This window comes from Rattus norvegicus, chromosome 11 (assembly GCF_021556685.1).
Source record: "Rattus norvegicus strain SHRSP/BbbUtx chromosome 11, alternate assembly SHRSP_T2T, whole genome shotgun sequence".
NCBI classification, from domain to species: Eukaryota; Metazoa; Chordata; class Mammalia; order Rodentia; family Muridae; genus Rattus; species Rattus norvegicus.
In genome coordinates this window covers 89,899,374-89,926,673 of record NC_141544.1, presented here as the reverse complement: position 1 = coordinate 89,926,673, position 27,300 = coordinate 89,899,374, and the positions used below count along the sequence as shown (strand labels likewise).

The window sequence follows — 27,300 nt, the reverse complement described above, 5'->3', positions numbered from 1 at the left end:
ATTTATAGACAGGCACAGTCTCTATATCGTCCACTTGCCACTGCGTCCGTGAGCGCCAGGCTCAGTGAAGACAATGTCTTCAAAACTAAGGTGGGACGCAACTGAGGAGGTGCCTGGTGTTGATCTATGACTTCCACACCCACATGCGCATATTGGCATACACAGCACCATGGGAATACATAGACACAGAATTTTATTTTCCCTACATTAGTATAGAGAGGCCATGATTCTTTTCATACACACACACATACACACACACACACACACACACACACTCACACACACACACACACACACACAACTTGAGGACAAAGGTTTTTCTCAGCGTATTCTCTTCCTGTGTAACCTACTATATATGTGGTCAGGGTAGTAGCACATGACTTTGGTAGTCACTGTAATGAGAAAAATGTCTTTGGTTTTTATTACATGATAGATTTAAACTATTCACTACCTTTCATGTGCACACAACACTTCGAACCAAATTAGTAAAAAGAGCAATTTTCATGATACTCTTAAAAAATACACACACACACACACACACACACACACACACACACACGCAGAACATTTTTTTATTTTATTTTTATTTATTTACTTTATATCCCACTCACTGACATCCCTCTTTCTGGTCCTCCTTCACACAACCCTTCCCCTATCCTCCATCCCCTTCCCCTCCGGGTGATATTCTCATATAACAAGCAATGATCAGCTTTTAATAGATTTTGTGTTTGTGTTTCTGTGAGATGGAGACATAGAGACACATAGAGAGAACACTGGAAGGGAGGGAGGGAGAGAGAAGGGGGAGAGAGAGCGAGCGAGAGAGCGAGAGAGCGAGCGAGCGAGCGAGAGAGAGAGAGAGAGAGAGAAATATATTCAGACTAGTCATTTTCATTGCGTGTGACTCTTTTCTTGTGTCTCGTGTGTGTGTGGTTTGGGACTGTTGGGATAGAGAAGAGGGTTGGTACAGCCAGGGATGCCGCTTACACCACTTTAACCTTACAAGTTGGCTAAAAACCATTATCTTCGGTTGTTATGTATGGTGAGACCCAGTTTTTTGTGTTTTGATTTTTTTTCTCTAATTTTCACATAAGTACTTGATCCTTACCAGAGGACTGAGTATGGAAATCTAACATGTTTGTTTTCTCCGAAAGCACACATAGGCTATTTGTGGAGCCAGGCACAGAAATAACCACCCACAATTGTACTGCTGGCTACGATGGCACATGCCGTCCAGAAGAATCCATACCATTCGTAGGAGACACGGGTAGAAGGGAGAATCAAGTTAAGCAACATGTGAAGAGCCTAGAGGGGTACATTTTCTTCAGTAGCGTCATTAATACATAACTTGATGAACTGGAAGTAGTTAGTTTTTTTTTTTTCGTTGTGTCTTTGTAGAATTGTATAATCATCACTGGTATCACTTTCAAACGTGGCCGCCTTAAGCTAGCTGCTGAACTCACAGACTAGGCTCACTTCCCCCAAGCCTCCCTTCATCTCTTACTAAACACCTGCCTGCCAGGCATTCTGCTTTGTGATGTTGCCTGGTTTGCACCTTGTTTCTAATGCAACCCAGCAGTTGTGGTCTTTTGCAGTTGGCTTTTTAAATTTAGTATGCTTTCTTTTAGTTTTATGTGTATGGGTATTTTGCTTAAATGCATGTCTGTGTCCCATTTGTATGCCTGGAATCGGCAGGGTCCTGTTTAGAGCATCAGATCTCTTGACACTGGAGTTATAAACTGCTGGAAGCTGCCCCATGGCCACTGAGAATGGAATCCCAGAATTCTGGAATAGCGGCCAGTGCCCGTGACTACAGGACCATCTCCCCAGCTCCGTCACTTAGTAGATTTTTAAGGCTCATCTGTATTATAGCATCATGAGACAGCTTTTCAAAAACAAAATTTGTTATGCATTTTCTGTTTTTATGTCTGTCTCGTTCGTGTGTGTGTGTGTGTGTGTGTGTGTGTGTGTTATGCATGTATGTCTGTGCAGTACATGCTTGCCTGGAGAACTGGAGTTACAGAGAGTTATGAGCCATCATCTGGGTGCTGGCAACCAAATCTGAATCTTTGGGAAGAGCAGCCTATGTTCTTAACTGCCGAAGCGTGCCTCCAGACCCATGTGATGGCTTCTGATGGTGATGAATTGAAGTCGTACTAGTTAGCTTTGTTTTCCTTAGTGAAGAATCGGAAACAGGCTAACTTTATGCAGAAAGCCATTTATCTAACTTAGGGTTTGAGGACAAGGGATGGTATTTGGTGATGAATTTCTTGCTTGGCAGAGAATGCTGGTAGCAGGTGACCTCAATGAAACATACCCATTGGTGTGCTCTCTTCCCTTCTTCCTTGAAACACCGAGGATCCCATGTTGAGCATCTGATCTAATGGCCTTCTCTAATTCTAGCCACTTTTTAATGTTTTTAGCTCCTAAACACTGTCTTTGTGATAAATTTCTATGTTTCTGTTCATAGTAGTGGTTAAATTTCAGCACAGAGTGACTTGGGGTATGCTTAGATCATATCCAAATTAAATCAGTTTAATCTCAAAAACCTGCAGTATAACAAGCTCTGAGAATGGCCTTTCCAAGAAACTGTAGGCTGTATTCGAGTGCTCGAAGTGGAGTCATAGGCTCATAGAGTGGAGCCCATATTAGGACAGGTGAAGTTGGTCGTAGAAATGAGGCAATCCCAGGGCTTAGGAAGAGCTTTGGCCTCTCTGAGATGGTTGACTGGGATAGGTGTGTAATGTGGTTTTCTGCATATACTTTGATTTATTCAGATAGGAGGTAGTCAAGGGTTAGCTGGAAAAGCACAAAGTACTTACTCTGATGTTTTCCTGTCCATATATGATAAGTCAGTGAAGGTAGTCATCTCCTGAGCTCCTTGCCTTCCTATTGTGCATTTCCTTATAATCTTACAGTATGGGACTTACATATTGGATAGTTGAATAAGCATGGGGAGGAGTGTGGCAGGAAGACAGACTTTAACCCTCCCCATAACAGGGTAAGCTGTACCTGCAGTCCCGGGACCCACAGACTGGTGTTACCACAGTGGATGGCTTGCTGCTGTTCTTACACACTGATAATATTTATAAATAAAAAGTACCAAGGACTGTTCTAAGGTGCAGTCTCACGGAGGAGACTGCCCTTTTAATGTGAACATTCAAATGCCAGCTCAGATGAAGGGACCATCTCCCCTCAGCAGGAAGTGGGTACTAGGAAAAACCCAAGTGGAGACCTGTATGCTCCTTTCTTGTGGTGTATTTAATCCGAAATTCTATCTGGTTGCTCAACTCATGCTTTTGTGTTGGTAATTTTGACTTTCATTCTCCTGGTTAGTGTTTTTTTATCGTGATTTGAAGACTATTGTACAGGAATATGATTAGTTCCTTTTTTTTTTTTTTTCAGCGAGCAGCAGCACCAAAACTCATAGAAAGGTGAGAGGTGTCTGCTTTGAATTTCAACTTTCAAGAAACAGTAGGAGTTAGGAAGGTTTTAGGCTCTCTGACCTGGTCCCACCATGACTGGAGAAGGTGACTCAGATCCTTAGAGCGCTCTCAGTAGGGTACGCAGCATGTGCATGCACACGAACACACACGTGGATGCATCCCCCTGCCTCACCCACCACTTCTTACCATCCCTTATCTGATTATTTCTTTTCCTTACACCTTCCTAAATATTACATCCCCTGGGACCTAATTACAGCTGTTCAGAATGTACAGAACATCAGAGGACTGGTGGACTCCAAAGTTATCTTTAGCTCTCACCAAATCCTAGGCACTAATTACAGACATCCATTGCACAGACAGGTATAGAAAATGCTCTTCGTTTGTTGTCAGACTGCTGTGAAGAGAAGTCAAGGAAATAGCTCTCATTAGCGTTTGCATTTCTTGTAAAATTTCTCCCCAGAGCTGATAATATTGCAGAAACTGACTTCAGGTTCTAAAGTAAACACCCAGAGCTCACCTCCACGTCACTTATCCGAGAGTGTTTCAGATAGTGCTAAAACTTTAGAAAAGGGTTGTTTCTTAGAATGTAACAGGTGAGCTTTTGTAGAAAATACATCCTCTGATGCTTTGTTGAGGAGCCATGTTTGAAGGGGAGTTTAATTCACCATGCTCTAGCTCATTGTAGCATTTTCTGGAACTTTAAAAGTGATTGCTGTCATGGATATGTAACTGAGCACTGCTATTTTCAATTACATATGTATGGAATATGAAAACATTACCAGCATTCGCTTACCCGTAGAGAGACAAGGAAACACGATGCTATGCAGGAAAAAGTAAACCTTAATATACTTAAGCCGGGAGCCTTGAATTTTTTTTTTTTTTTGGCCTTTCCTGTCCATTACTTCATTTTCTAGTAACACTGAAATTGCACATTTTTTTTTTAAAGACAGGATTTTTTTTTGGTAGTCTAGGCTATCCTGTAGCTCATTATATAATGCAGGGTGGCCTTTAATTCAGAACAGTTTAGTCTCTAAGAGTCCTGATTTACAAGATAAGCAAGCCACCATGCCTTCCTTGAATTTATATGGTTTTGATCTAGTATACACCTAATTGTCACCTTATATTTTATATATTTAATACATATTATATACTTAATATAATTAATATAGTATATGTTAATTGCATATATTTATATTATATATCATATATTAATAATAGAGAATGTGTAAAATAATCAAAATTATTAGGTGATATATTGCAGAAATTAAACACTCAGAGCTTAGCCTCTTCTGTGAGTGTTTTATATTATATAAATTTTGTTGGGATCACCTCTGTGTATGCATACAGCTGAGTTCCTCAGAGATCTCAAATGTAAGGCCTGGTGGTTGAGATGTCAGGGGTTGGAAGCTAGCACTGTATATTTTATTAGTGTTTATAGAATTCTTTATGTGATATTTCTGTGACTTTTACAGGCATGTGAAAGTCTCAGTTATCCTCAGTGATTCTCACATGAAATACCTATTTTATGCATTAGAGTTTTCTGTTTATGTAAGGTTAATATGTCTCCATACTTATCATGCCTAATCTCATACCCCAATTTGAAATGGAATAATTCATAATGTTAGGATTCCATTCATAGCAAAACAAAAAAGTAAACATTCTAATAAGCATGATGAGTCTCTTTACAAAGGCGGTCCGGTACTGCCCTTTGAGTAAATTGAGAAATACGCTTTATTTTAAATTAGAAATGTAGAGATTGCTGAGTGGTCCTTTATGCTTGAAGTTTTTGTAATCTCAGCATATTCTTGGGCAAGTCTATTGAATTTCCTTTTTTTTTTTAAGCTTCAGTTTTTAATGTTTTGGGAGTTTCATACACACTACATTTGCATCATTTTCACCTATCCCTTTCCCCCACCACCTTTTTCCTAATTTCCATACTTCCTCTTAAATCCGGGCTCTCATATCCTTTAGTTATTATTGTTTATACAAACACCTGTGTATGTGCAGTCCTCAGGGGTGGTTTCCGGTCGATTCCTCCTGTTTCCAGTCCATTCCTCCAGTGTCTATCTGAGCTATGTGGTGCCTTCAGCAACAGGTTTTTACCTTCAATTTCTGTGAGGCAAATCAAGGCCAGTGGCAATAACCTCACATGTACACACGCATGCACGCGCACACACTCATACACACACACACACACACATTTTTTCCTTCGGAGTCATTTGTGTTGTCTGTATGTGTATGGTTGGGGTGACTGTATGCTTAGGGGTGACTTCTCACCACTGAATAACCAATTAGGAGTTTATCTGTGGCGAAGATGGGTTCTCCATCTCTCCTGTCATGCAGGAGTGGAGCCTGGTCAGGTTTCCCTCATCCCTATTGCTGCACCAGCAGTTATGGTCATTTTGCTGGTCTCATTTCGGCAGTCATATTATTGAGACTTCATGGATGCCTCTCAGTACACAAGGCCATCGTGAAGCTGATGGCATAGTCTTCTGGTTCTTGCATTCTTTCTGCCCCATTTTCACTGATGTTCTCTGAGCCATAGGCATAGGAGGTGCCTTGTAGATATTCCATGACCTATTGTACTTGGCCTTATACTGAGCTGTGGGTTTCTATAATCACTTTCCTGTGCTGAAAAAGAAGCGTGTCATTAGGGATGAGGGCGACATTTGTCTGTTTGCATAGAGATAAGTATTTAGAATGCGTTAGAAAGTCTCCCGCGTTAGGAAAGTGGCAGTAATGGGTTCTCTATGCACCATGACTACACAGGCTACATACAGGGACTTGACTAGCTTTATCGTACCAGGTAGAGTTGAGTTCTCTTCCATTGAACTGGCCTCAAGTTGAATTCAGTGCGTGCTGATGGTCCACAAGGTGTTACTGCCACTGTTGTAGCCTTGGGATATCTGCTGGGCAGATGATTGTGGCTCCTGGACTTTAAGGCTTGGTGTGCTTTTTGACTGTTTTCTCCGTTGGCAGTTTGCAGGTTCCCTCTGGTACTCTGGGGGGAGGATTCTTCCAGGTCGATTCCTCCAAGTTCTGAGTTTAATGTGCTTGTGTCTTCAGAAACAGAGTCTTAACTAAAAATCCTAGGGCACAACCAAGGGTAATGGTATCCGCCTCCAGTTTGGAGGAGTCTCTTGAATAACAATTTGAAGGGGGGGTTTCTCATGTTTGTCACAGGGGTTTTGTTAGCTATTTTTTGAGTCCTGGGGGCATTATCACCCCAAGTAGTTAACTCCATTTAATTTACCCCCTCTCTATATATTATAATTATAACATATAATTATTACATAATTATAATGTATAAAGTTGATGTAATATATGTAATGGATTTTTAAGGAAATCTAATAACATTTCTCTGTTTTGTCAAGCAACCATTCTTTATGTATGCTCCCCTCCCAGCTCCTCTCCAGTTAAAATCCTTCCTTTCTCCCATTTTGCCCCCTCACCCCACCCTCCTGGTTCCTTCCACCAACCATGACTCTTTTTACCTTCCTGGTTTTGCAGGTACCCCAGGTTGCATACCCACAAGCAATGATGTGGAGCTGGGACCCACAAATGGGAGAGAGTATGCACTACTTTGTCATTCTTCGCCTGGGTTACCTCAGTCAGTATAATATTATGTAATTAAAGCCATTTACTTGTAAATACCATGATTTAACTTTTCTTGGGTCCAGATGGACTTACAGCAGAATTCTGTCCATCTTTCATTCCTTCATTGAAGCCAGTAGCACAGGAATGTTTCAACATACGTAAGTCAGTAAATATTATAAATAAATGAACTTAAATCGATCATACGATAATTGAATAGATGGAGAAAAGGCATCTGACAAAATACCGTGCCATCAGGTTAAAGTTCTAGAGAGGGGAATACTGGAGGAAATGTATCCCATAATAATAAAAGGTGAGTATATGACAAACCCAATAGCCAGTATTATGGCACATGAAGAAAAATAAAACCAGGAATGAGACAACTGTCCACTATCCCTATTTTTTTCAACATACTGCTTGAAGCATTAGCCAGAGAAGGAGACAAAAGAAGGAAATTAAAGGGCTATAAGTAGGCCTACAGGTTATATGGATATGTTTGTGTATTAAAGGGCTACAGGTAGAAATCAAGTCATCCTTACTTCCAGATGATTTGATATTATGTATACAGACCCCTTATAATATGATTTATGCATGAGAGATCCAAAACATTCCACCAGAAAACCTTGAGACATGATCAACACCTTCAGCAAAGAAGCAGGGTACAAAATCAACTCATAAAACTTTTTTATGTTCCAATGACAGACACACAGAGGAAGACATTGTGGAAATGGTTCTATTCACTCTAGCTTGAATGAAAAGCACCTGTGAGTAAACCTAACCAGGGAGCTGGCAACTTGAGCAGCAGGAACTAGAAGATGGAAAGACCTCCCGTGCTCTCGGATTATTAGAATCAATGTGACTGCCAGCCATAACTCACCTTCTGTCCCACTTGGAAGTATTTAACCCCTCATTTCCCTGCATGATTTCTGAACTTGCCTCTGCCTACTAAATGCCTAAATCTATCTGCTTTTACATTTCTTTCTTTCTAGGCTAGTGGTTCTCAACTGTCCTAATGCTGTGACCGTTTGATAAAGTTCCTCTGACTGTGGTGACCCCCAACCATAAAGTTACCTTTTTGCTCCTTTATAGCTGTAAATTTGCAACTGCTATGAATCAGAATATGCACATTTTTGAGGCAGAGGATTGTTAAAGGCTTGTCATGACACATGAGATGAGAATCACTGATCTAAGCAAATACACCTACAGGGTCTCTGCCTCCAGGAACTGTCCGGATCCTACTTCACTCCTAGTTTCAGTTGTTTCCTTTTTCTCTTAGGTAGATCTGACAAAGGGCAACGTCCCTTGCATGAGCTACGTAGAAATTACTTTGTAAGAAGACTTTCCATTAAAACCCGATGAATTAAAATATAATTACACCTTTCTGTCTTCCATGCCCTCCCCTAGTCCCTCTAATGCCCCTGTCCGGCTGCTTGCTTCTTTTTGTTATTTTACATACCTATGTAAAATGCATAAATATATTCATATAGCCTGCTGCATCCATTGAATGTGGCCAAACAAGATCTAGTGATGACACTAGGAAACATTGATGCAGAAAGGGGAAGTCTCGTTTGTCCTGCCCCTAGATGCATAACTAAAGACAAATAAGACCTCTCAGAGAGGCAGGTAGATCAGTGGAATAGAAATGCAGACCCAGAAATGAACCCACACACCTATGGTCACTTGATCTTTGACAAAGGAGCTAAAACCATCCAATGGAAAAAAGATAGCATTTTCAGCAAATGGTGCTGGTTCAACTGGAGGTCAGCATGTAGAAGAATGTAAATTGATCCATTCTTATCACCATGTACAAAGCTCAAGTCCAAGTGGATCAAACCAGATACACTCAAACTAATAGAAGAAAAAGTGGTAAAGAGTCTCAAATTGGGGAAGAGTCTTGATCACATGGCACTGGGGAAGTTTTTCTGAACAAAACACTTATGTTCTAAGATCAAGAATTGACAAATGGGACCTCATAAAACTGCAAAGCTTCTGTAAAGCAAAGGACACTGTCATTAGGACAAAACGACAGCCAACAGATTGGGAAAAGATCTTTACCAATCCTACAACAGATAGAGGGCTTATATCCAAAATATACAAAGAACTCACGAAGTTAGACTGCAGGGAGACAAATAACCCTATTAAAAATGGGGTACAGAGCTAAACAAAGAATTCTCAGCTAATGAATATCGAATGGCTGAGAAACACCTAAAGAAATGTTCAACATCTTTAGTCATAAGGGAAATGCAAATCAAAACAACCCTGAGATTTCACCTCACACCAGTGAGAATGGCTAAGATCAAAAACTCAGGTGACAGCAGATGCTGGCGAGGATGTGGAGAAAGAGGAACACCCCTCCATTGTTGTTGGGATTGCAGACTGGTACAACCATTCTGGAAATCAGTGTGGAGGTTCCTCAGAAAATTGGACATTGTCCTAATGAGGACCCAGCTATACCTCTCCTAGGCATATACCCAAAAGATGCTTCAATATACAACAAAGACACATGTATCACTGTTCATAGCAGCCTTATTTATAATAACCAGAAGCTGGAAAGAACCCAGATGCCCTTCAACAGAGGAATGGATACAGAAAATGTGGTACATCTACACAATGGAGTACTACTCAGCTATCAAAAACAATGACTTCATGAAATTCATAGGCAAATGGATTGAACTAGAAAATATCATCCTGAGTGCGGTAACCCAATCACAGGAAAACACACATGGTATGCACTCACTGATAAGTGGATATTAGCCCCAAAACTCGAATTACCCAAGATACAATACACAGACCACATGAAGCTCAAAAGGATTACCAAAATGCAGGTGCTTCACTCCTTCTTAAAAGGGGGAACAAAAATATCCATCATAGGGGATATGGAGGCAAAGTCTAGAGCAGACACTGAAGAAATGGCCATTCTGAGCCTGCTCCACATGTGGACCATATATATAAAGCCACCAAAACTAGATAAGATTGATGAAGCTAAGAAGTGCTGGATATAAATCTCTCCTGAGAGACACAGCCAGAACATGTCAAATATAGAGGCGAATACTAGCAGCAAACCTCTGAACTGTGAATGGGATTCCAGTTGGAGGAATTAGAGAAAGGATCGAAAGAGCTGAAGGGGCTTGCAACCCCATAAGAACAACAATGCCAACCAACCAGAGCTCCCAGGGGCTTAACCATTATCCATGGACTGACCCATGGCTCCAACTGCATATGTAGCAGAGGATGGCCTTGCTGGACATCAATGGAAGGACAAACCTTTGATACTGCCAAGGTTGACCCCTAGGGCAGGGGATTGTCAGCGGGGGTGGGGGTTGGGGGACGATAAGTGAGCGTGGATGGGGAGGGGAATACCCTTACAGAAGAAGGGGAGGGGGAGGGTATAGGGGGCTTCATGGACAGGAAAGAGGGAAAGGGAATAACATTTGAAATGTAAATAAAGAAATACCCCACTCCAGAAAAAAGACCTCTGAGTGCAGCAGAATTAGCCTGTCCCAAGGAGGAGCCCCTAATTGGTTTTTGAGACAAAGTGAACAGTCTGAAATCACATGCCTGCAGGGCTTCTTTAAAACAATCTTTTATTTTAACCAAAATTTATGTCCTCTGTTTTGTGTACATGCATATTTTTATGTGAGTTCAGGTGTCTGTAGAGTCCTGAGGAGCTAATGTGTCTGTGGGAGGGAAGTTAGAGGCTCCATGAAGCCAGTTGTCTTGGGTCCTGTGACCCAAACTCAGTTCTTTCCAGCTGTAGTTCACATTCTTATGCACAAAGCCATTTCTCCAACTTCAATTTGGATCTGTGTTTGGCCAGGTATGTTGGGTGAATGTGTGTATTTGAAAATGCTGCCAGTTGAGTACTTCTACATGTGAAGGCCAAATGTCACCTTTGGGTATCATTCCTCTGGCTGTCCCTAGGGACTGTGCACCTTGCAGTTTGAGACAGGGACTCTCACTGATCATGTTAAGATGGTTGGCTTGTCTCTCCCTCCACCCTCCTGGCCTTGAAGACAGATTCTAGGCATCCAGTATCAGTCCTTGTGCTAGCAAGACAAGCCCATCGCTTACTGAATTTTTTCCCAAGCCTTACCCCTTAGAGCACCCGTGCTAAGATGATTATGAATGTGTACAAGTGTAATTTTCTCAGGGTTGTGTCCCACATTCTTGGTGTGTCATAGTTGAAAGGTTTATACCGCCCCTCCCTGCAATCTTTCCATTGTTGTGTGTGCTACAGGAACTGAGAGGATTGTGACAGTCTCAGCTGGTTTCTCTTCTCCTTTAGACATCATTGTTTGTAACAATTCTGAATGCCATCTTTCCCCATCTATCCAATTGTAAGATTATGGCTATACTTAACATTCTTTTGCTACCCTGGGTTGAGAATATTCATTTATAACTTTTATTTGAAGTGCTTTTGTTAATAATTTTCCTTTTGTGTATATTTTCACATATATATGTATATTTATACAAATATATACTCACACATGCTCATATGCTCATACAGTCATTATTTTCCTCGATTTTGTTGATCCATTTACAGAATATTGGTTTCACTTAGAGCCGAGGACACAGGCCTGTGAGGTCTGAGAGCATCGCCTTGAGTTCACTGCTAGATGATCAAGCTGATGTAACCACCAGGGTCCTGCTTCTTCTTGGCATTTTTCATCGTGATTCCCAAACTCCTTTTATGTTATGAGTTTCTGGACTTTTTTTCTATGGTGCATGAATGATTTCATGATTTCTCTTGAGCCCTAAGTGTTATTGCATCGAGCTCCTATTTGTCTCCCGCTTTCCATTGGTCGCTGTACCTCAGAAGGATCCAGGCTGCACAATATCTCCCCTTTACTTAAGATGTTGGCTAGGGACTGAGTTCCTGTCTGGCATTCTTATAGTCCCTCAGCAGTTGCTGTGGAGTTTTCTCTCTTAGGCATTGTAACTGTACATTGTCACAATCTGAGTATTTGGGGCCAGATCTGAAAACTTTGGGTCAGGTATTCCTTTGCTCATTAAGGTGTGCTGGGTCTGTTTCTTGTTACATGGTTTTTGTTTCTGCACCTTCATCTCTGAGGGAAATGAAAAGTTAGGTTTTCTTACAACTGTAATCCAAGTAAATTTCCTCATGAGCACAATGACTGAGTTTTGAGACAGCGAACTTCCCCTGTGTGTTGTCTTTGGTTACAAAAGTAGCCGGTTCGTGGCGGAGCCCGGGGCAGGTTGATGAGAGCGGATATTTTTAGCACCTGTTGGTTTCACCTTCACACTGAGCGCTCTGTGCGTTGAGCCTGAGTCTTCCCAGAACTCCTCAGAACTTCCGAGAAGTCCCGGATGCCCTTTGTGTGGCTCCCGATTCCCTGGGATGGTTCTATTGCTCAGCCCAGGAATCATCAATTACCCGGACATATCTCTTCCTCATTATTGGCTATTTTTTTTTGAACATTTGTGAATCAAACTTTTAGAACCTTGAGGGGTTTTCTTTTTCCTTTTAAAATCAGGGTTTGCTATAAGAAACCATCAGCTGTAGGTATTTAATAGAAAAAAATTCAATAGAGAGGCTTATCTTAGAAATTATTGGAAAGGCCCTTTGGGGTAGGTGCTAGAATGAACACTTAGAATTGAACCCCGGAAGTATAGTTTACTCCATTTTTTTTATAGCCAAGGAAGAGTACAGTCATCTGGCTTTCCCTCAACTATTGAGTTCAGGAATGTAGCTGTGTACTCGGAAAGGGGTGAGTGGCCCTCACCAACCTTCCATATCTCAACACAGTGCATATATTTTGTCAGAATTTCTTTTACAATCTATACCTACCAACAGAGCGCCCACTGTGTCGTGTGGCACGCAGAAATGACTCAGCGCCCACCATACTGAGTTTTTCAGGATTTTTACAGGTTTTGTAGGGCTTGAGTGTGTAGTCAGCACTCAAATAGGGAGCTGTTAAGTTTCAGCTTGTCAGGGTCATTTATTATATAACAGTTTTCTTTAGGGAAACCCTTGGGGAATTCCTGTTTATGAAACAAAGACGGTAAGAAGGGAAGACCATGACCTGGGAGAGGATTCTAAACTGTTTTTGTTTCGTAATTTTGTAAAGTACTAGAGGGAGACACAGAGTATTGTAATCAGGGTCACTGTGTTGGGGCGAGCTCTGTCTTAAGGAAAGGTTGTCAAAGCCCCACCCTGCGGTTTCAGTTGTATATTTCTCCTTACCTAGCCTTAAATGCGCACTTAGAATTTGCAATGGACATCAAGTAAAAGTCTTTGTAACGTATATTAAATAGAGATACGACCTGTTGGCCTGTAAGAAATGATTCTGATTTCCTGTTGATGCATCTGTGGCACTGACTTAGAAAGGCGAGAACTGCTACTGTTAACAATTCTGCTCCTACCTTCTCCCACCCAGCCTGTGAGCTGCTTAAACACATGGGTGGATGCTCAGTTTTTAGGTTCCAGATTCAGACCCAGGTAAAATTCTGGCAGTGCTCCTCACAAATGGAATTTTAGTGTCACAGGAGCCACAGGGCATGGGGAAGACGGATGGAACACATGTGCTTGGAGCGTTTCAGCTCCCCGTCATAGCATGTGACATTTGTCACTCTAGGAAAAGGCTCACGCATGGGCATGGATCACAGTTTGCACTCTTGCTTTCTTTTACAAACCTGGAACACCCTTATCCATTCTTTGTGTTTTAAATTATTTTCTGAGATTTTATTTTGTGTTTACGTTTGCCTGAATGATAGAGGGCTCACACAAGCTAGAGGAGAAGGTTGGGTCTCCGCGGACTGGCTAGAGATGCCTGGGAGCTACCTCGGAGAACTGAGTCCTGTTTCTCTGGAGGAGCAGTCAATGCTCTTAACTGCTGAGCCATCTCTCTATTCCTGTCTTTCCTTCTTAATTGGGGACACATGCTCTTGAGCAGGAATTTCTAATTTCTGTCTCCTTCCGCTAATTGCTTGGAGCAACTGTAATCATAATTCTAAACATGAGAGGTTCTTAACTCTCTGGAACCCTTGCATCAGTAGCTGGATATATTTGAGATTCACTTACATCAAGTGAACCAGACATTGTCACAATGCCTCGCCTGTATTGCTTATTATCCCATTGGAGAAACTTTGAAGAGGTTCTTGTTAATGGGTACAACCAACCAAAATTGCAAGCATAAATTGGATCAATAATCACTCTAGTTATGAGGAACCATGGAGAATACTGGCTGGCATATGATCTACAATGATTCAAATGCAAATCTTAACTCTTAGCATTCCACAACCTTTATGATTTGTGTGTGTGCGTGTATGGGGGGTGGGGTTGTTGTGGTAGTAGTAGTAGTAGCAGCAGCAGCAGCAGCAGCGGTAGTAATGGTAGTAGTATGTAATGTAGTAGTTGTTGTAATAGTCATAGTCTAGTAGTAGTAATAGTACAATAGTAATAGTAGTAATAATAGTAGTAGAAACAGTGTAGGTAGTAGCATAGTACTAATAGCATAGTAGTACTAATAGCATAGTAGTACTAATAGTACAGTAGTACTAATAGCATAGTAGTACCAATAGCCTAGTAGTACTAATAGCATAGTAGTACTAATAGTATAGCAGTACTAATAGCATAGTAGTACTAATAGAATAGTAGAACTAATAGTATAGCAGTACTAATAGTATAGTAGTAGTACAGTAGTATTATTTGTCTTCACTGGCTGAGGAATGATCATGGGATAGACCCTGTGAGGGGCACTTGAAAGAACAATCTAGAGAAGATGACATCATTGTTGGCCGTTCACATGGAGACACTGTTATAGTTATTGCAGAGTAGTGGGTTTCCAGTTTAGTTTATGGGATACTGGAGAATCAAGGAGACTGCCTTTATGTTTATAAGCAAGGTTGACTGCAGTTGACAATTGTACCAAGATTTAAGAATTCCAATAACCGTTTTCTACCAATTTATGTACTTCATGATTAGTATCCTATTGAAGACAGTTGGTAGTTCTTATGCGTGTGGACGAACGCTGCATCCCACTGTGTGAATTTAGGGTCCTGCTCTTGTTCTGAAGCTGAAATACCAGTTTAAAAAAAAAGGAAAGAACCAGACCGAACTTCAGAGAAATATATACATTGAATTAACTTATGTATTTGAAGGAGTATCTTGCATTAGAGGGCTTGTGGTTACAGGGTGAAAAGGAGCAATGGATCAGTGGTTCTTAGGCTAGTACACATTTTAGCCATCGTGAGCCTTAGAGCAGTTTTAATGGCTGAGTCATGGAAGCTGTCTTCTTGGATGGAAGGAGCTTTATGGTTTTGGAGGGCTATGTGAATGCGTTTGAGTTCTACCGTAGAAATATTTTAATGATTCTGTGTCTCATTGATAATATATATCTGGGCTGCTGAACGTTAATTGCTCTTCTTTAAATTTTCTAAACGTGTGTGCACTCATGTGCATGTCAGGTGTGTGTGTGTGTGTGTGTGTGTGTGTGTGTGTGTGTGTGTATGAGGGTGTGTTTTGTAAATTGCCTTGGAATATTTAATCAATTGTATATGGTTTTTATGCATTTCTGTTTTTTAGCTTAGTGATTTAAAAACAATAATTCAGTAGGCTTAATACCAGTACTCTCCTGGAGAGAGACTTAAGGACTGACTCCATTGCTGTGACTCTGACAGTGAGCTCGAATAGTCAGGCTCAGAGCCACTGTTCAGTGGCTCGCCAGATTTTGCTTTATTTCAGAATCTCGAAATAAAAGTAGGATAATTTCCCACATTCAGGAAAACATCTGCAATTGAAAGTGTCCCTGTTGTTTCACTGGGGACTGAGTATTTGCAAATGCGGCCTTTCTTACATAGCTCGAGTTGGTGACACATTCATAGAAGTGGTTTGCTTGGCCTTCAGATCGTTTCATATGCTGAGGAACTGTCTAGTTAGATTTCTAATGAATCAAAAAATTATTATTTGAAAACATTGCTATATGCATAAGGTTAATTCTTATTTCCTAAAATTCTCTTATATGTTTTTGTTGAAAATTTCCATGTCCCCTACCACCACTTTCATTTTCTGTTATCTGTGCATTTAAAAAGTTAACAGAGATATTTATGTTTGTATTTCATTAAAACAGAAACTAAAAGTCACAGACTTTATCGTAACATCTAAATTCAGTGCCATAAACTCCAGTAAATTCAAGTAACCAAACTTCAACGTACGATAGTTTGTACAGAGTGGTTGGAATCAGGGGCACATTGATAGGCTTCGGTAAGCCCTGTGGTATGATGGACTTTGTTGTTTTATGCTTATTTTTGTTAGGATGCAAAGAAAAGTATTAAATAATTAAAAGTAATTAAGACACCTCACATGCTAGCAAAATTCCATGGCCTTTGTAGTGGCTACGGCAGACTTGTAAACAGGTAAGTACAGCGTGCATCTAAGACAGGTTTGAACACGCTGCTCTGGGAGCACCGAGGAACGAGCAGCAATTAGCCTGGAGACCGGAGCATGATTGGTGTGTTTAAAAGGAGAGATTTCAGATAAGCACCAAGGAGACTCGGGAGCTTTATTAGGGATTATAGAGTTGACTTTTCTCATTATCACTTTCTCTTCCCGTTGGAAGGGCAAAACCTCTGTGAATTAGGCACACAGCGTCTTAGGTACATCCAGGTTTCCCCTTTCAGAAGTAGATTTCATGTTATACTCTGCCCCTTAGTGTTAGCTGTGCACACATAGAAAGTTCCTTGTTTGCATCAGAGACTTAGAAGAAGCCTCCTTGGGACCACATTTTATGTCGGCATAGGGCGGTGCACAGATGAGCAATGTAGGAAATGCTATGGGGACGATTTTGAAATAGAAAACATTTGTCTGTTATTTTAGAGATGGTCAAACTGGGATGCTGTTTTCTTGCTCTGTGTCTCAGGTGGAGACATTCCTGTTGGATGTGACTTAGTGTGGAATGTCAGGGTCCCGTGATCTTTGTGATCTTTCCCAAGGTTGTTGCTACTGAATCTTTTGCAAGAAAGACTCTTTACTCTCAGGACCACTTCAGCTGCCTTTTATTCAGTCTACCTGGCTATCATCCAGCAAGCAATAATGTTACTGATTTGCTTAGTGAAATTTACCACTTTGATTTTTTTTTTCTGGTAGAACATTTGGGTTTACTCCCTGCCCCCTATAGCTTCTAATTGCTCTCCTAAATTGGGTAAGCAATGTCACCCTCTCTAAATCTAAAACAGTACTTCCTAATGTGTGTAGGGACTCTCAGTGACCTCCTAACTCTCTCTAGCTTATCTTGTCTGCTGTCCACTGTCTTTTCTTTCCCCAGGACTACTGAGAAAACAGAACGGCAGAACGGCAGCTAGTGCATGCCCACTCTGTCCTAGCCTTCTCTGGAGCCCCTGAGTTCAGTGGTGGTGTCTCCCTGAGAGTTCCTTTTCCCAATGATCCTGGGAATCTGAAGGGATTGTGTGTTATGGGGCCTGTCTCTATTCTCTGTCCCTTCTGATGACAGTGACTCACTCACAGTTACTCACTGGGACCTGATGCTTCTCCTTTTTTGTTGCTGCTTGGTTCCTTTGGGGTTTTCAAATGCAGTTTGGTTTTTTCTGGCTCCCTACAGTGTTGCCAGGAGCAGGGAGCACATTGTTACATTGTTTTCCCTTGGAGTACCTTTGTGCCAGACAGGTCAAGAATCTGTCCTGACTAGAGTCTGCTTCTCTTTACACCTCCTCATCTGGGCTGTGGTGGGGGTGGGGCTCCTTAGGAATTCCTAGTAATTAGACCATAGTTTTAGCTGAAACCTCAGTTGACTCAGCTTTAGTCTTGGGAAAGTGTGGGACATGGGAGTTGGATAGATGTTGGCAATGAAGTTGTTTTAGTTCACAGATAAGGCGATGTATCAAAGTTGAAAGGCGTGCAAGGGCTAAAGTCAGAGAGCTTTGTGACTGGGCCAGTGATTGCAGCCGAGCATTCTGTGTTTAAGTCTAGTGCTGTGTTGAGCATTTCCAGTGTCTTGGGGAGAACCTATATAAAGGGTTGGCATTTCTGTGGAGTTCTTCTCCTTGCTCCCTCTGAGCAATGCCAGCTGTCCATGTAGGGAGAGGGGCGTTTAGCCAGTATCCTTCCAAAGTTGTCTCTCGAGAGAAGTTAAGTTGAATCCATGACATTTTCAGCCCGTGGCAGGCCCTGCTTTGCCCATCCCACTCTGTGTATAGCCCGATGCTTCAGAACATGATTGAGTTCGCTGCCTCACTGGCAATTGTGTGTAATTTTCAGCCCGCCTCATTCTTCAGTGCCGCCTTCCCACGCTTCCTTCCCATGCTGCAGCGTATCTGCTTTGTAATTACACTGGTAGGGACTTACCTACATCATTTGGAAAAGGTTTGCCTAACGTGCTTATTTACTCGCGCGTAGTAAGTCTTGATTGATACCTTGGTAATCACTGAGATTAATCCGAGACTTCCTCCCACAATGGGGAGGGTCAGAGAATTAGGAAAACAGGTGGCAAGGAAAGGGAGAAAAGAGAATTGCGCCTCCTCTGATGAGCTGAGAGGAAAATTATAGACGATTTCTGATCTCCAGACCTAACTTTACTTGTTTTTTTTTTTTGTTGTTGTTGTTGTTGTTTATTTTTTTTGTTTTGTTTTGTAAATAGTTTTCCTGTCAGGATCTCTTCAGAACACATAAAGTATGTGAGAAGATTCAAGTTTAGAATCCCCTCCTACCCCAATTCAGCTGTGGTGTCTTCAGAGAGGAACATTAGCTCCCAAAGAGTAAAAGTTACAGACTTCTCTCTGAGCTGAAAGCTCGCTCTCAGCTCTGAAGGTCAAGCCATCCCCTACAGAAATACTGTTCTGTAGTACCGGGTGAACAGCTGTATGCTAGACATCTAAGCACATTGTTACATTAAACTGCAACAATAGGTCTCGGGATCATAGCTGACTAAAAGTGTACTTGCCCAGGAAGCACAGAATTCTGTGTTCAGGTCCTGACATGGGAGACAGTTGAAAAGGGGAAGGACGAAGGGATGAGTAGCCTCTTGGAATTGCGTTGAGAATCTCCTCTTCAAGTCAAAATGACTGTCTCCAAACACAGCGATCAAGCCCTGGAAGTGCAGAGAGACAGCCATGCCCTCACAGTCACTAGAGTGCAGTTCACACTTAGCTGAGTTGCAGAGTCAGTCTCTGTGCTGCCGGTCAGACGGTGGGAAAACAAAATGTGACATATGTATACAGTGGGCTTGGATCCCGTCAGCAACAGAACAAAGACCATATTCAGGAAACTGTGTACAACTAAAGGTCATACATGTTTAAGGGACAAAGTCGAGACTCGTAGGATTAATACCATGGTTTTCATATATGTGGGATTTAAAAAAAACCATGAAAATGGGAAGAAAGCTATTTGGAGGATGAAGGGAAACAGGAGGGCAGGGCAAGAAAATAACAGGAGAGTTGAGTATGTTCAGAGTATATATAAAGTGTATGAAATTATCATAATGAAATCCAATAAACATTGGATATAACCAGTCATGCTAATAAGAATATTGCAACAGAAGTTTGGTAATTCTAGCAAGGCACTGACGTTTACCTGTAGAGGTCAGTCACAGAAAAACATTCATGGATTAAGAAGAAACATAATATTCTAGTCTTAAATGATCGTTCAAATAAAGAACTTGTTGGTGATGGACATGAATGCCAAGCTGAGTCTGCCATCGACTTTGGATGTCATTTCCTACCCCATTAAATGAGTGAGTATTAATTTCCGTTCTCTCCTGCAATCCCATCAGTTTATTCAGCGCACTCTGACAGAGTAGTTACTGAGGAACTATGCAAATTACAGATTAACATGAGTGCTCTGTGCCACTTACTCAACCCTGGAGTCAGAGCATCTACATAAAGGAGCTCGGCGTGCATCTCAGTGGTCCAGGGCTAGGTGTGCATCTCAGTGGTCCAGGGCTGGGCGTGCATCTCAGTGGTCCAGGGCTGGGCGTGCATCTCAGTGGTCCAGGGCTGGGCGTGTACCTCAGTGGTCCAGGGCTAGGTGTGCCTCTCAGTGGTCCAGGGCTGGGCGTGTACCTCAGTGGTCCAGGGCTAGGTGTGCCTCTCAGTGGTCCAGGGCTGGGCGTGTATCTCAGTGGTCCAGGGCTGGGCGTGTACCTCAGTGGTCCAGGGCTGGGCGTGTATCTCAGTGGTCCAGGACTGGGCGTGCATCTCAGTGGTCCAGGGCTGGGCGTGTATCTCAGTGGTCCAGGGCTGGGCGTGCATCTCAGTGGTCCAGGGCTAGGTGTGCCTCTCAGTAGTCCAGGGCTGGGCGTGTATCTCACTGGTCCAGGGCTAGGCGTGCATCTCAGTGGTCCAGGGCTAGGTGTGCCTCTCAGTGGTCCAGGGCTGGGCGTGCATCTCAGTGGTCCAGGGCTGGGTGTGCATCTCAGTGGTCCAGGGCTAGGCGTGCATCTCAGTGGTCCAGGGCTAGGCGTGTATCTCAGTGGTCCAGGGCTAGGCGTGTATCTCAGTGGTCCAGGGCTGGGCGTGCATCTCAGTGGTCCAGGGCTAGGCGTGTACCTCAGTGGTCCAGGGCTGGGCGTGTATCTCAGTGGTCCAGGGCTAGGCGTGTACCTCAGTGGTCCAGGGCTAGGCCTGTACCTCAGTGGTCCAGGGCTAGGCCTGTACCTCAGTGGTCCAGGGCTAGGTGTGCCTCTCAGTGGTCCAGGGCTGGGCGTGTACCTCAGTGGTCCAGGGCTGGGCCTGCATCTCACTGGTCCAGGGCTGGGCGTGCATCTCAGTGGTCCAGGGCTGGGCGTGTACCTCAGTGGTCCAGGGCTAGGTGTGCCTCTCAGTGGTCCAGGGCTGGGCGTGCATCTCAGTGGTCCAGGGCTGGGCGTGTATCTCAGTGGTCCAGGGCTGGGCGTGCATCTCAGTGGTCCAGGGCTAGGTGTGCCTCTCAGTAGTCCAGGGCTGGGCGTGTATCTCACTGGTCCAGGGCTAGGCGTGCATCTCAGTGGTCCAGGGCTAGGTGTGCCTCTCAGTGGTCCAGGGCTGGGCGTGCATCTCAGTGGTCCAGGGCTGGGTGTGCATCTCAGTGGTCCAGGGCTAGGCGTGCATCTCAGTGGTCCAGGGCTAGGCGTGTATCTCAGTGGTCCAGGGCTAGGCGTGTATCTCAGTGGTCCAGGGCTGGGTGTGCATCTCAGTGGTCCAGGGCTGGGCGTGTATCTCAGTGGTCCAGGGCTAGGCGTGTATCTCAGTGGTCCAGGGCTAGGCGTGTATCTCAGTGGTCCAGGGCTGGGCCTGTACCTCAGTGGTCCAGGGCTAGGCCTGTACCTCAGTGGTCCAGGGCTAGGTGTGCCTCTCAGTGGTCCAGGGCTGGGCGTGTACCTCAGTGGTCCAGGGCTGGGTCTGCATCTCACTGGTCCAGGGCTGGGCGTGCATCTCAGTGGTCCAGGGCTCGGCGTGTATCTCAGTGGTCCAGGGCTGGCCGTGCATCTCAGTGGTCCAGGATTAGGCGTGTATCTCAGTGGTCCAGGGCTAGGCGTGTACCTCAGTGGTCCAGGGCTGGGCCTGCATCTCAGTGGTCCAGGGCTGGGCGTGCATCTCAGTGGTCCAGGGCTCGGCGTGTATCTCAGTGGTCCAGGGCTGGGCGTGCATCTCAGTGGTCCAGGGCTGGGCGTGTACCTCAGTGGTCCAGGGCTAGGTGTGCCTCTCAGTGGTCCAGGGCTGGGCGTGTACCTCAGTGGTCCAGGGCTGGGCGTGTATCTCAGTGGTCCAGGGCTGGGCGTGTATCTCACTGGTCCAGGGCTGGGCGTGCTTCTCAGTGGTCCAGGGCTGGGCGTGTATCTCAGTGGTCCAGGGCTAGGCGTGTATCTCAGTAGTCCAGGGCTGGGCGTGTATCTCAGTGGTCCAGGGCTAGGCGTGTATCTCAGTGGTCCAGGGCTAGGCGTGTATCTCAGTGGTCCAGGGCTGGGCGTGTATCTCAGTGGTCCAGGGCTGGCCGTGCATCTCAGTGGTCCAGGATTAGGCGTGTATCTCAGTGGTCCAGGGCTAGGCGTGTATCTCAGTGGTCCAGGGCTGGGTGTGTATCTCAGTGGTCCAGGGCTGGGCGTGTATCTCAGTGGTCCAGGGCTGGGCGTGTATCTCAGTGGTCCAGGGCTAGGCGTGTATCTCAGTGGTCCAGGGCTGGGCGTGTATCTCAGTGGTCCAGGGCTGGGCGTGTATCTCAGTGGTCCAGGGCTGGGCGTGCATCTCAGTGGTCCAGGGCTGGGCGTGCATCTCAGTGGTCCAGGGCTAGTGTATATCTCAGTGGTCCAGAGCTAGCTTCCCAAATGTTAGAGCTGGAGAAGCCCCACCAGTGTAAGGTGAATAATCAGAACCATAGGCAGAGAGATTCCACACCAGCTTAGCTTGGAGGTTGTTTTAGAAAGCACAATTTGACTCTTATAGCATCAGGTGTTGCATAATGCCCTATCTATAACGGGCGGTGGTTCTTCAATAGTCTTAAAAATGCTTACAGAATTGCATATTAATTTGGAGGAAAGGAAAAGAAAAATCTGATCACAAATGCCAGTGACTCTGCACTCATACGCTCAATCAGAGGTTTCCTCACTGTATGGAGGCCCTCAGTTCTTCTTCTATATAGGAAAGGGGTTGATCATCCATTAGCTCTTTTGAATACCTTGCGGTCCCTATGGTTTGGATCGGTTAAATATTGCCTTCATCAGCCTATGAATGTGGAGTATGAGAGAAAGGATATTTTATAACTACCGCAACCCAAGGAGTAGGTATGCAGGTGCCAAGGGCCCAAACCACCCTTTTCCATCAAAGTTAGACAACAGCAAAGAATCCACATTAAAGCTTTTTTAGGCTTGTAATTTGGTGGTTATTTATCTTAATCAATCTGTGCAACTCCTTAGACCCTTAGATTGTGTGTGTGTGGGTATATGTGGTGTGCGCTGTTTGTGTGGATTATATGTCTGTGTGTTATGTTGTGTGTGGGGTGTATGTATGGTATGGTCTGTCTGTCTGTCTCTCTGTGTGTGGTGTGCGTGGTATGTGGTGTGTGTGTGTGTGTGTGTTTGTGTGTGTGTGTGGTGTGTGTGTGGTGTTCAGTGTGTGTGTGTGTGGTGTGCGGTGTGTGGTGTGTGTGTATGTGTATGTGTGTAGGGGTTAGGAATACTAGGTATCAAATCCAAGGCCTTGCAAATACAATTCACATGTTCTGCTACTAAACTCGTTCCCTGACCCCAGGCTTTTGTTCTTGATTTTTAACCTACAGGTCACGGTAGTGCACCTGCATACAGCAGTGTGATGACTTCATGGTCATCAGAACAATCACTTCACATGCAGTCAGTCAGTCCTCTCAGGAAACACTTGACATTGCTTGGTAATCTGTGGCTTTGCTGTTCCAGTAAAATTACTGGGGAGAAATGACACTGAGGGCTCGGAGAATATGATCAGTGAAACCATGTAGGTTCTCCCTGCTTGCCGTGCATGGAGCCCAGACCTTGGAGGGACAGGGACTTTTTAGCAGCAGGCAAGTTGCTGAGATCAGGGCCATTTCTTACGTTTGCTCATTCTGGGTGCTGTGGCTTCATTTTCAGTGTCTGGAGGGGAGTGGTGGAAGGATCCTCCCTTTCACTTCTTGCTTTCACAATGGTTCTAAGCCTAGAGTGAAACCTACCTCAAGGCAGAGGAACTAAGACCAGGGTTGGAAGGTAAACAATGCCCACTCTTACCCCGCCTGTTTGTGTGTTCACTGGGCCTGTCTCTGAGAAGCTAAGGAAGGGTGCTGGCAGGCGTTTGTCAGTCCATGCCTTTCTCAGAGTCTTATCAAAAATAAGCTTCAAAATACAGAGAAAGTAGACAGCCACAAACCATAGGCGTGGTTTTGAAATTTACAGATGTTCAGTTGTCCAACTTCGGTTGTACATATTTTCTTGTTAAAAGTCTCTCTATTTTAACTGAGACCCAAATTAGGGACTGGGGACTCCATGTTGATACTGTTGGATTTCCTTGTCCCTCACATATGCTTTGATTTGTTTCTCTTTTCTCCTCCCCCTCTCTTCTTTCCCCCCCTATTCTCTCCCTGTCCCTCCTTATGTCTGGGAGTGTATATGTGTGTTAGGTTAAGTACAAGAACTTAAGGTGTGTTTCCCTCTTTGAGGCAGTTTCTTTCTTTCCCACTGTGAGGGATAGCTGACTTAGGCCTCCTGGGGACAATGCTGTCCCTATCTTCCTTCTCACCATAGTAGCACTGGTACCACAGATGTGTACCTCTGTGTCCTGACTTGTGTGTGGTCTGGGAATTTGAACTTGGGTCCTTCCATGTTCATGGCAAGTGGTTTACCTACCTATCCATCTCGTCAATCCCTGTGCTGTTGACTCTTGTCATCGTCCTCCCTCCTGTTATATTTCAGAACTTAACAGCTTTCTGAGTCCCGATGGGAGCAACCTCTCCCAGCCTGCACTAGTTCTTTGACAGCTCCTCCTGTTTCTCAGTACAGCGTATTTTCTAGGCTACTTTCCTTCCTTGCACTTAGATGAATGTAACTCCCCCAGACTGTACTTTTTGAGTGAAGGAGAATCAAATTCCTCTAGAGAACTGGTGATAGACATATACGTTTATTTGATCCTTAAGTTAATAGGCATTTTCATTGAGTTCTTATCATGAACCAGACCTTGACATTATGACATGGTAAGGAGTGCTGCTGTCCAGGATTGCAGAGTTTACCTTGGGGAGTGTGCGTGCAGCCAGCCCCTTGAAGAGTTTGTGCAGCATGGTAATGCGCTGCCGCTGAGCAGGGCTGGCGACTGAGCAAAGGGTTAAATGCATCCTTATAGTCTGAGGAACTAAATGCATCCTTATAGTCTGAGGAACTGTCCGGGAATAACCCCCAGGACAAAAAAGATCCATTATGGATACGAAATTATTTGTAACTGAGGGGTAGCTGGTGTGAATGGGTAAAAGCGTGTGATAAAAATCTTGAGCGGAAGATGAATTTTTTTTGAAGATATAAATGCTATCACATCGTCTTAGATATATTATCACTAAAGGTATTAGACATAGCTTTAGTATCCATTATTAAATAAAGTATCATCACATGTAGAAGTGTTTTCATTGAATTCTGATGAACCTTTACAGATCAGAGTATCCAGGGTCATTATTAAGTTAATTGAGACTGCCCTGGGATTGAAACCGTCTGGGTGAAAGTCTGACCATGAAAGAAGGGAAAGTGGCCAAGAGCACACCACTGCAAATGACCTTTGATCTCATAGACAGAATTATAAATAAAAGTTGTAATTTTTCCATTAGTAGAACAAAGCACCATATTTGTGACTTAGGCTTTTTTTCTAGGATTGAAAAGATGTTTTACTATCTGGAAATCTATCAACAGGTTCATTACATACCAAGCAATGGGAGGCAAAGTGATTGTGCTGGTGGGTGCTGATGGGAGGGAGAGGTGTGCTGGTGGATGGTGGTGGGGAGGGAGAGGTGTGCTGGTGGGTGCTGATGGGGAGGGCAGGGTGTGCTGGTGGGTGCTGATGGGGAGGGCAGGGTGTGCTGGTGGGTGCTGATGGGAGGGAGAGGTGTGCTAGTGGATGGTGGTGGGGAGGGAGAGGTGTGCTGGTAGATGGTGGTGGGGAGGGAGAAGTGTGTTGGTGGATGCTGATGGGGAGGGAGAGGTGTGCTGGTGGATGCTGATGGGGAGGGAGAGGTGCTGTTTAGTTGTGAGAGGCTGCACGGAGGCACATATATCTATGTATCTTATGATAGTACAGTGAGACCACCCAGGAATTTCCACGTCATTGCAGGTGTATGCAGATTGATACATTTAGCAAACTAATGTTAGTGTGGATAAGCACTAGAAGAACCCAGGCAAAGGATATGTTACTACTCCCCTTTAGGAGGATTCGTCCACTGGCAGACATCTGAGCTGGGGCAATGTAAAAACAGGGAGTGGGACTTGGTACCCAGGGATTGGAAGGAAATGGAGTTGCTGTGGTGGACCCATCATAAAGACATAGAAATTACCGTAAACCTTCGAGCACTGTTGGCATGTAGAAGATGCTGTGATGGTCATCTCTATCCAGATGTGATCCTCATGGAGGGCAGGCCCAGAGTGCTTCCTGTGGAGAAGAAGGCATCATCAGGATAAGTCACAATGCCATGGGGGACAGAGATGTTTCTAATTTTCATATTGAGTATTACATCTTTACTCTGAATTCTGTCCCAGACATTCCTTATTTTTGTATGCCAGTGACACAGTGAATAAAGCCAGCACAGCGGTAAGTAGTGTAGGATTGCTCTGCAGGCTTTCAGCTTTGTCTCAGAGACCAGGACATGCCGTATTAGCTTGTACTGCAAAGCTTTTGTTTTGGACTAAGTCTAGATTTACAGCAAAGGGTCAATGATGCTATTGACCCATTTAAATATATACAGTTGAAACCTATACTCCAAGTATGCACAGAGCTCCAGAACTCTTTCAGTAACTTACCATTCTGTATTCACACCAGTCACATTGGAAGTAACGGTATTACTGTCATTCCAATTTATAAATGATAAGCTCTATTCATAGGAAAAGGACTTTTTTTCTGCTCCAGTCTTCGAGATTAGTTAGACTTAGTTTTGGTCTCTTTAAATGATTTAAAAACTCTGATCTCTGTTGGTTTTTTGGAATGCCTTACTGGTAATTTTTGGACATCTAAGATACAGTCCCTGTCTTTTCATAGGCTCACAGTACTGTTGTCTCTGGACCCATACACAGAGAATGCGAAGAAGGAGTGAGCGCTGATGCCAGAGGGAGCCAGTGTCACCATTGGCTTCAGTGCCCTGAATCTTTATCTCAGTTTCTTCCCCTTTGTTATCAATAGAGTTAACCCCATCTTATGGTTGCAACACCTCTTCCCCTCTATGTAAAACGATCTATAATTCTCGCTCTTCTCAATGAGAATAGCGGTACACCTACCCTGCTTTCATTGCAACCAACAGTATATGCATAAAGCCCTTCGATGTTACTGTATTGGCTTTCTTAAAAGCTCTGTGATTAAGGAGGCCTGGGATATCTCAATCATAACTTTGGCCATAGCCTCAGAAGGCTGCAGATCATACTGCTTGTCCCTGGTGTGGGCACCTGTGAATTCCCGGCAAGGACACTGCTGTCCACCCCTTCTCCTCTCTCCTTTGCTGTGGCCTTCATTTGTTCCTGCATTTGCTGTGTGCTTTCAAAGCTGTAGACATCTGGAGGTAATCATGTAGCCCTCTTAATTAATTCAGTTCAATTAATAAATTACAAGGTAGATTTGGGGCTAGGAGTGG

General features: G+C 43.8%; 2 protein-coding genes across 39 annotated transcripts in view; one reads left to right on the top strand and one right to left on the bottom strand.

Annotated features, from left to right (window-relative positions):
- Lpp (LIM domain containing preferred translocation partner in lipoma) overlaps window positions 1-27,300 on the top strand; it is a 633,326-nt gene that overhangs the window by 190,028 nt on the left and 415,998 nt on the right. For 8 of the 38 annotated variants that reach the window (XM_087575796.1, XM_087575779.1, XM_087575794.1 and 5 more), the window contains one exon: window positions 3,403-3,431. The gene's annotated coding sequence lies outside the window, so the exon portion shown is untranslated. 38 annotated transcript variants of the gene reach the window in all.
- Window positions 18,642-24,816, bottom strand: LOC148002668 (uncharacterized). Its single transcript, XM_087577259.1, has 4 exons — window positions 24,715-24,816; window positions 21,013-22,297; window positions 20,016-20,931; window positions 18,642-19,907 (listed from the first exon to the last, which is right to left on the bottom strand). The coding sequence occupies exons 1-4, from the start codon at window positions 24,814-24,816 to the stop codon at window positions 19,883-19,885; spliced, it is 2,328 nt and encodes a 775-aa protein (XP_087433385.1). The 3' UTR covers window positions 18,642-19,882.